This window comes from Vicugna pacos, chromosome X, assembly GCF_048564905.1.
Source record: "Vicugna pacos chromosome X, VicPac4, whole genome shotgun sequence".
Taxonomy (NCBI): domain Eukaryota; kingdom Metazoa; phylum Chordata; class Mammalia; order Artiodactyla; family Camelidae; genus Vicugna; species Vicugna pacos.
Genome location: NC_133023.1, coordinates 18,695,001 through 18,704,037, shown reverse-complemented (window position 1 = coordinate 18,704,037; position 9,037 = coordinate 18,695,001). Strand labels below are relative to the sequence as shown.

General features: G+C 50.1%; 1 protein-coding gene across 2 annotated transcripts in view; it reads right to left on the bottom strand.

Annotated features, from left to right (window-relative positions):
• Positions 1-2,460: 2,460 nt before the first annotated feature.
• The window catches only part of POLA1 (DNA polymerase alpha 1, catalytic subunit), a 268,997-nt gene continuing 262,420 nt past the window's right edge, over positions 2,461-9,037 (bottom strand). For both annotated transcript variants that reach the window (XM_031673314.2, XM_015250479.3), the window contains exon 37: positions 2,461-6,511. In XM_031673314.2, the coding sequence (XP_031529174.1) occupies positions 6,369-6,511 (143 nt within the window). In that variant the 3' untranslated portion in view covers positions 2,461-6,368. The remainder of the gene's footprint in view (positions 6,512-9,037) is intronic.

Sequence of the window (9,037 nt, the reverse complement as noted above, 5' to 3'; positions counted from 1 at the left end):
TTGCAGTAATTAGCGCGCCGGACCTTTGGGGAGAGGGGCAGGCGAGGCGGTGGGGGCTGCCGCGGCGTGACTAGCGGGGCTCTCGGAGCCGGTGCCGCCGCCCCGCCAGGCCGCAGGCCAGTGGGTCGCAGCGGGGGGAGCAGGCGCGTCTCCGGGCCGGGCCCGCCAGGCACTGCGCGCGCTCCCAGGCCGCGCCCCGGAGAAAGGGGGCGGGTCCCCTGGCGGCCCGGGGCGCAAGCGTGCGCCGCCGACGGGCAGGTGCGGGGGCGGGCGGAGGTCAGCGGCAACTCGGGGGTGGGCGACAGGCTCCGCAGCTGCGGCACTCAGGCCTGGGCGTCCTCGGTTCGCCTGCCCGGCCGGAAAGCCGCAGCCCCCGCCCGCCGGACACCTTGGGGAGCGCGCCCCCGGGGCTCCCGGGCCGAGGAGGGTTCCCTGGACCTTCGCCCTCCCGTGGGTCACCGCCACCTGGCCCGGGCCCTGGATTCGCGAGGGCGGCGCTCGCCAGGAGGGGCCCTGCCTGGGGCACGGGGAGTAGGCGCCAACTACCTCCGCTCAGCCCTTCCCGTCACGCACTCCTTTCTCGGGAAACTTTCTAGGATATCAACCCAGATTACAGTGTCTCAGACCTCCAAACTCCACAGGGTCGCCTGAGGTGCGGGCCGCTTTCCTGGATGGGCAGGGCTACTCGGGAGTTTGGGGTGGGGACGGAGGATTGCGGGAGGAGCGTGAGGGAAAGGGCTTTTTTACCCCTTTCCTTTTCTTTCTTTTTTCTTTTCTTTCTTTCTTTCTTTTTTTTTTGGGGGGGTCAATATCAATTTTCCGTCGATTTTGGCTTTTTGTTTAGGTAGGGCTTCCCCCCCTCCAGGCTGCCAGTTGGATGGCATACGAGAAACAGTACCATTCTTCCTGTTAATGAACTCTTTTTTAAGTCATTTTTTCTCATTTGACCCTTCTATGGAGCAGAAGCAAATTGCGTGAAATTACCTCCAAGGATTACATTTATTACTGGCCAATGAGAACCCCTCGCCTTGTTTTACAAACTCTTAATCCTATGTCATTCTGATGCCGCAAACAAGCCCGGTCCTGGGCCTCCTATTCTTTCAACTTTCCCCAGCTGGAGGGACCTCATTCTGCACTTAATATTCCCCATAAATATCACATGCTAAAGACCCCCTGACTTCCAGCAAGTCCACATTAAACATGTGACATGTCACGCATGACAAACTCTGAGTATCTTTTCAAAGCAGCATTAAAAGCAAAGAAACCAATTTTCTTCTCCTTCCAAACCTCCCCAAGTGCTGAATGATGGGGATTGGAAAGAGCCACTGGAGCGTACTTAGGGGGATTTTATGAGATTTTCCAGAATGATTTAATCTTATTGTGAGCATTATTAATGAATGGCAACCCAATTTGGCCCCAATATCTGGGAACGCAGTCACAATGCTGCGAGCGGCTGACCCTCCCAACCTTAAGCAAACCTCTTCTACCCTGGAGGAGGCCGTGGGGAGCCCAGGGGAGTCCTGGTGAGGGGGACACGACTGTCCCCGATCACACCCAGGCCAGACTGTCCCACCACCTGCTTTCCCAGGGCCGCCCCCACAGCATCTTGGGGTGAGGAGTGAGGGCGCCCAGTCCAGCCTCGGTGGGAAGGATGAAGGAGAGAGGTATGTTAATTTGCTACATTTTCAGACAAGCCAGCCAGATCCGGAATGGGCCCCCGAAAGGAAAGGCAGGAAGGGAGCAGCTGGCAGGGTATTACCATTAGGTGCCCCGAAGTGTTGTTCCGTCACCAGCTCCCCATGGCCCGGAATGTGGACACTTAGGGAGGACAGCCTAGGTTTGTGGTGAGGAAGATAGAAAGTGGCTGATTTAGGGAGAGTGAGCATTGAAGGAAAAGGTTTCGGGACTTGAAACTCAGTCTTCAGCTAAAGTCACCAGTATTTGCCACGGCCAGTTTTTTTTTTTCCTATTACCCTCCCTCCCCACAAGTGGGGCAAACAATTATTATTATTGTTTTGGATTTGTAATACCAAGAGACAAGGCACCTACACTTCTTTTTCATACCATCTTGAGGTCAGAGATCTTCCGAGAATGGAAAAGGGGCTGATGTTAGAGGAAAGGAAATTATACATGAGTTAGTTCAGCTTGCTTTTAGAGGAAAAAAAAATGTGTACGTGAGCATGTGTATACACAAAAGTGAGTGTGTCTGAATGAAGGGAGTCTTAAATGGAGCCTAAAATGGTATTTTGGAACACCGAGCTCCCCGGAGCAACTGCATGTGTATTTAAGTGACAGTGGTAGCCTGGCTGGGGGCGGGGAGAAGAAAAGCTGTTACCTGACTGGGGGGAGGGGGGGGAGAAGCATTTCTTAAAGAAAAAAGTCGTGTTGTCCCTGGACGTTATTAGCAGTCCAGTTTGAAGTCTACATTTTTTCCTTTAAAGAAAAGGGAGCGATCACCAGTTATACATTAAGAAATGTCATTCAGTCATTTTTATTCATTCTCCAGAAATCTTCGTAAAAGCCTGAATCATACTTCTACAAGCAGCAATTTTGTTAATCCAGGGGGTTATTACTCTGGGCCCTTATTAGGTTCTACACCACTGCCAAGCAATCCTATAACCCTCTCAAAAGAAGTTTACCTCCCTGTTATAAAACCAGTAGTGGTATTTATACTGTGCAATAATTAGTGTATTACTTGAATCCACTAACACGTTCATTTTATCTCTGCACAAAACCTCTAGTCTGCTTATAGAAAGCTTGTGCCTCCTTTGGTGCTGGTAAAGTGGTGAAAGAGTGAATTGAAGGCTGGTTGCACTTTCTCCTTTTGCCTCGCCTTAATTCCCATCTCTTTTTGCTCTCATCCAATTAGCACAGTGTATTAAGCGGTTTATCATCTCATAGTCAGCTATTGAGAGAAACAAGGCGAGCACTTTGCAATAGAACCTGCGCTCCTTTGACACCCTCAGGTACTTACATATTCCACTGTGCTATGAATAATAGAGGAAGAATGGAGCGCTAATTCCCTCATCAAAGAATGCCTTGTCTCCTGCTTTGCTCAACAACACCATTCCGATCAAAAGAAAAGCAATAAAGCTTAGCATAACAAAACGAAACCTACTTATTAGCTGAGTGGTTAAATTAATGCAGAGCCGCTGCTATTGAAAACCAAGGTTTGAAAACAGCCTCCAACAACCTGATAATGCTGCCTTCGGGATGAAGGAATTTTAATCTGAAATTTGAGGCTGGCTCAGATGAGTTAATCTATTAAACTGCTATAAGGAAGCTCCACAGCAAACTGTTCAATTAAGAAATATTTAGGTGAGCGGGGGGGGGGCAAGAAGGGAAAGGCTAGGAGGGTTAAAGTTTGGGATGGGAGATGGGAGAATGAATTGAGGGTCAGGGGATTCTGACAAGAGGGTCCAGGGGCTTAGTGTGTTTTTCGTAAAACTGACAGGAGAACTCTGCTTTTGGAGTTTCCTTATCTCTGCATCATCTGCCAAACTAATTTAAATGATATGTTTGAAAAGGAGTGTTGAGGCGCATCTTTGGAGGGACGGCTGACGGGGGTGTGTGTGGCAGTGAATCTGGCCCTTCTCACCAACCTTTTCCAAACTCCAGTCTGTGAACTTTTTTAGTCTCCACGTCTTGGGCAACAGTCTCGAGACGAACCCCATCTGTTTCCTGGACAAATTCATATCTTATTGAGCACGATTTGTAGGGCTTTTTCAACTTCTGGCCTCCCCTAGCTAGCCCCCTTTATACGAAGGAGAGCTGAAAGTTAGCAAGTTGTGACCAAGATAAAAGTGCTCCCTGTTGTAGGCAGACCGGAAATTCACAGGAAAAATGCCCCTCTCAGAGACAAGGGGCTCTGAGAAGAGCAGCATTCCTTTAGGGCACCATTTCCTACCTTGAGCGGATAAAATTGAGCCCAGAGGCTGAATTTGGCCCACAGCATTTATAATTTTATTCTAAAAAATTAGTTGCCAAGACTTAGAAATATTTACACTTCATGGATTCCTGGCTTCTCTTGAAAACCAGATCATATGGCCACCCTGGGCCCTGTCCCTGCCGGAGCTGCTGAGTGGCCGCTGCCCTCTTTGGACCAGACATGCGCACTCGGGCTCACAGTCCCTGAGAATTCACTCTCTAGTGTGAACCCGGCCTGTTTCACTTTTAGCATTTGAGCTTAACCAACACACAGACCAGGGAGCCTGTGGAGACAATGGGCAGGCTCACCACACCACTAAGAAGTGGGTGGCATCTCTGCACAGGTCCTGCCCACCGCGCTATCAACCGATGCAAATCAACATGTAGAAAACTTTCTTAGAGAAAAGCGACCATGCCATATTCCAATCTCCCAATAGGGCGATCCACTGGAATTCTTAATCAGAGGCAGTTTCAACTTTCTATAAAATTCTGGGATCTTTAGGTGCCTCCTGGAAAGGCCTCTTAACTAACCCAGAGTTACTGATCTGAATAAGAAAACAATCATTGCATTAGCTCTTTTATGGGACTGTACTAAAAAATGTCTCACTTTCTGTAGACTTTCTACAGAAATGGTTCCTGCCCTCCCAGTGATTACAATCTAGATGCAGACAAGAAGCAGACTGGTGAGAAGTTATTTGGGTCTAATGGAGCAAGTCCAGGATAACACTTTATTTGTATTTACATAACCCGAGGTCCCAGAAATCAAGGAAAATATGCCTTCTCTTCAGAAAGCAAAGTCGGGGCACGGGCTCAGGGAGCACACATTGGAGAACCGGCTTTGTAACCCTGTGCGGTAAGAGCAAATAAAAACCACACTAAGCCTGAGTTTCCTGGAGCAGCTTGGGTGCTCCAACTTCTGACAGGTCACAAGGCCTGAGGTATCATGGCATGAATTAACTGACAGAGCCATAAACCCAAAGTGTTTCTACCCAGAACCCGAGTGTAAGAGACAGAGGAGAAAGGAGGAAAGGGTGAGGGACAGAAAAAAGAAGGCCAAGCAAGATAAAGGGCGGCGTCATCTCTGCTGCTTAACAAGCCTTCACTAGGGGCCGTGCCGGGTGACCTTTCTCTAGTGGGGGCCGTTCTCCCAGGAGTCATCAGCCTTGCTCTCCCCACAAGTCAGCAAAGCCCACAAGAAGCCATATTTCATCTCTTGAAGGACCCGAAGTCCACGGAAATGCCACTCAAAACCCTGGGACATACATCACACCGTGCATCTCTGAGGTGAGTTCTAAACGCGCTGAGGTTTTGGAAGGGGCTGGCCGCCTGTCAGCCCTTACACCTGGCTGCCCCTCTGGTCCACTCTTTGCACCTGATAAAGAGTCACTGCAACTGGGTTCCCTTTAGAAAACTTTATTCTGAAGCGGAAAAAAGAAAGAGCACAGCATATGCTTCTCTTATGAAAATACATAGATTTAAAAAATATATAGCATAGTTGTGCAAGGGGAAATGTTTTGTGAGTATAATCTTACCAAGAATGTAAGAAAGGAAAGACTGCTATACTGACGTATGTTTGGCTTCTGACAAAAAGGCACTCACTGTTCTGAAGAAAGGAAAAAACAGCACCAAGGCTGATTAACCATTCTTCCCCCTGATTTTCTGAATATAACACAATGACCCTCACCCCAACTTCTACACATTTAAAATGAAATGTCACAGGGTATCAAATTATTTAAAATGTGCTTTCCTATTGCATAAATCTTTACCAGGATTTTCTACTTGAGAGAAAAAAAAAGGAAGGTGAGTGTAACACCGCCGCCCAGTGTGCATGTGCTTGTACGTGCTGGGCTTTGGAGCGATTCAATAAACAAGTGAGCTCTGTGTAATCTATTTAGTAAGTGCAAGGCTTCTACGTCTCCCGCCTTGGCTATCTATATGAAAGAGACTGAAAAGGGCAGCCGCTCTTGGAGCCAGCAGCCGGGAGACAGCTGGGTTTAACTGGTGCACGAAAAGGCAAAGTGTTAGCCCTCCTACCAGGTTCCTTGAACCCCTCTTTCTGGGGGCGCCTCTGCTGAAGGTCTTGGGGGTCAAGCCTGGGGGCACTTGTGTCCCAGCCATACTCAGTTAATTTCTCTTCTCACACAGAGCCCTCCCCTAGAAACCCAGTCCTGAATGCACGGCAGCCAGCTCTCCAGTGGGGTTTCAAGAGCACGAGGTATACTGTCAGAGGAAGGCGGTTGTGATCTTCTTTGACGCTTGGTATATTAAATATTTTTGCAGTCTCCCTTAACAATCTCCCCTCCCAAGCCACAGCTACACAAACATGAAACGCAGTTCCAAAGGCAAAGTGAGGCAGGAAAAGCAGCCAAGGCCCCAGTGCAGGTGCCAAGGATGCGGTTCTTCGTTCAACCGCCCCCGCCGCATCCACCTCCGGGATCCCCTCAGGACCGCACGGCACAATCCGCGAAGAGTTTGCTGAGGTTCACTTCGGAGTAGCCACTCTGGGACAAGAACTGCTCTGCTGTGTTCTTGAGTTTTTTATAGTCCTGGCGAACTTTGGGAGTAAGAAACTGCTTCAATTTATCTAAAAAGAAATAAAAATAAAAGGATTACAAGTCTCAGAGGCAGCGTCTTTCAAGACCATTCAGTATTCCTCAAGCACTAGAGCGGGGGTATGGACTTGGTTCGCAGCTCCGCGTCTCAGATGTCCTAGCTGTCCTGTTGCTGGTCTACCCCTGGGGCCGGTCCCACATGGAAGAAGGGGACCTCGAGATTGCTCTGTGGAAGCCTGTCTTCCTTTTCCCTGCCCGCCACTTCTCAGCACCTAGCTGATTCAGCGCCCCGGGGCCAGGGCCACTCTTGACTGACGCGAGCTGCAGGTGCACGACCACGTGCGGCAGCCAAGGTGAACTCCACTCGCAGACGCCGGGCCCGCGGTGCTGCCTAGCATGCACGCAACTTCACGCAGAGGACGGAGGTGGCAGGAACTAATCTGTCTCAAAAGGAAGCCAGAGCCTCTCAGCACCAACTCCCCGGATCAGCTGGGCCTAGTCAGCTTCTTGTAGGCCCTTCCAGCTGCGTCCCTCCACTACACAAAATTTCTGCTCAAAGAGGTGAGGGGCTGGGCTGTCCGCAGAGCACCTGTCCATCCGCAGGATTTCCTTTTGCTTCTTTGTCCATATTGTGTACCCATGAACTTGAGGTGCACAGACGCCCTTCCTCTGCCTCCTGCTTCTTCCATTCATGCATCCCTGGCCTTGCCTGCCGTTCTGAGAAGAGCACTGCCAGCCAGAGGCATCTCCTCCTCCCTCCCCAGAGCCTACTCTTGGTTCTTAGGAAGGAGCAGTGGCCGAGACACCCAGGTCTGATCTTTTGGGGACAGGGGTGAGCCTTGGGGGAGCCAACCCTGCCCAGGATGGTTAAGATGACACAGTTTTTGTTCAGAGCATCTGGGGAACCCTGCAAGGTGTTTGGAGAGACCGACTTTTATATTTTGAAATCCCCATTTGATGGCTGAGGAAACTTGCCCCAGGTTACACAGCTGGAGATCCAGGAGGCAGAAACGCAAACCCAGGTAGCCAGAGCCCCGAGCCTGCACTCAGGGGGCCCACTGTGCACCCTTGTCCCTGCACCCCATGTTGCTGCTCCTAGATGGAGATGGGCAGGCCCCAGATGCCGGCCTGCACCAAGCAGCCAAGGGGGAGCTGCCCAGCGCCCTGGGATAGGAAAGCATTGGGAAGGAGACACGGAAGGGAGTGCACATCAATCACCCAAAGAAAAAAACCCCGCGGAAACAACAGAGCAACAGTGAAGTCTACAAAACCTCCGGAAAATGAAAACTCAGTCTCCAGATTTTTGTTCCTTAGCTACACATTTGCGTTTGTTCTCCACAACCTTTTCTAAATTACATCAATTGCCTTTCAAAAAACAACAACAAAAAGTTTTGTAGAGAGGATTTAAATGCCCAAAGGGGGTGGAAAAAGAGACGAGGAGAGAGAGAGAGGGGTCGCATCGTTAAGCGACTAGAGAAAGACACTCTGAAAGTTCTAATTATTAGAGCCTAGGAATACACAACAATGGCCCGAGCGGTGGCGGCAGCCTCCCGGCAGGCCAGCGCCCCGCGCATGTGAATGACACAAATGCTTGTATGACTGGGGAGAGACATTTACAGATCTGCGGTGAGACGGGGCAGGGGAGGAAGAGAGAGGGCACAGCTCCTGATGTGTTTACCTCCTCTGCTGATGGGATATTGACTTTTCCCACCAGGTTGGTTAGAAAGGGGACTATTTACGCTGCCACACAGTGGAGTTAGAATGACAACCAGCGTCACTCGGTGCTCTTCTTCGTAAAAGACAACTGTGACCGCCAGCAGATCCCATAGCCGGTCAATACGGCCAAGACACCATTCCACGCCGGTTAGAGATGCAGATAAAAGCTCCGACTTGCTTCCCCAATGAGAATCAAATCAATAACGTTTGCAAGGTCTTCCAGGAAAAAACTACACAAGCTGTCACAGGCCATGTCAGGGGTGGGAGCTGAGAGGGGAAAGGGCTCACCCCTTTTTCGTGGCTTTTTCTCTCCCTTCTTTAGGCACCTGGGCCACCCACGTTGGGCTTCTGTCACCCTGTTTCCTTTAACGCTACACCCATCCACCACTTGAGAACTCAAGGGAAAACCTCAGTGTTAAATGGTAGAAACCAGTTAACGAGGCCAGTAGAACCTGATTCCTTCTCCCCGCTCCAGTGTTGGGAGTCAGGGAAGAGGCCACCGTCCTGGGCACCTGACCCGCAGAGACAACTGTTAAAGATTCCGAGAGGCCATTAGGCAAGAGGCAGAGAAGACCTACAGCCCGCTCGCCCCATCCAGAGATGCCCCTGGCTGTGGCTGTTGCTGGCTCAACAACCAGCACAACAAATCCAAACTCCGTCGAGATAGGGAAGGCAGTGCTTTTCCTACACACAAGTACACCAGCAAAATATACTCTAATGGACCGAAGTATCACCGGAAATCACTCATCTTAATACACCAGCAAAGCTAATCAACTATTCCTGGGAATAACATTTGAAGAACGTGTATCTACAGCTTTTTTTAACCTGGTCCTTTCTACATG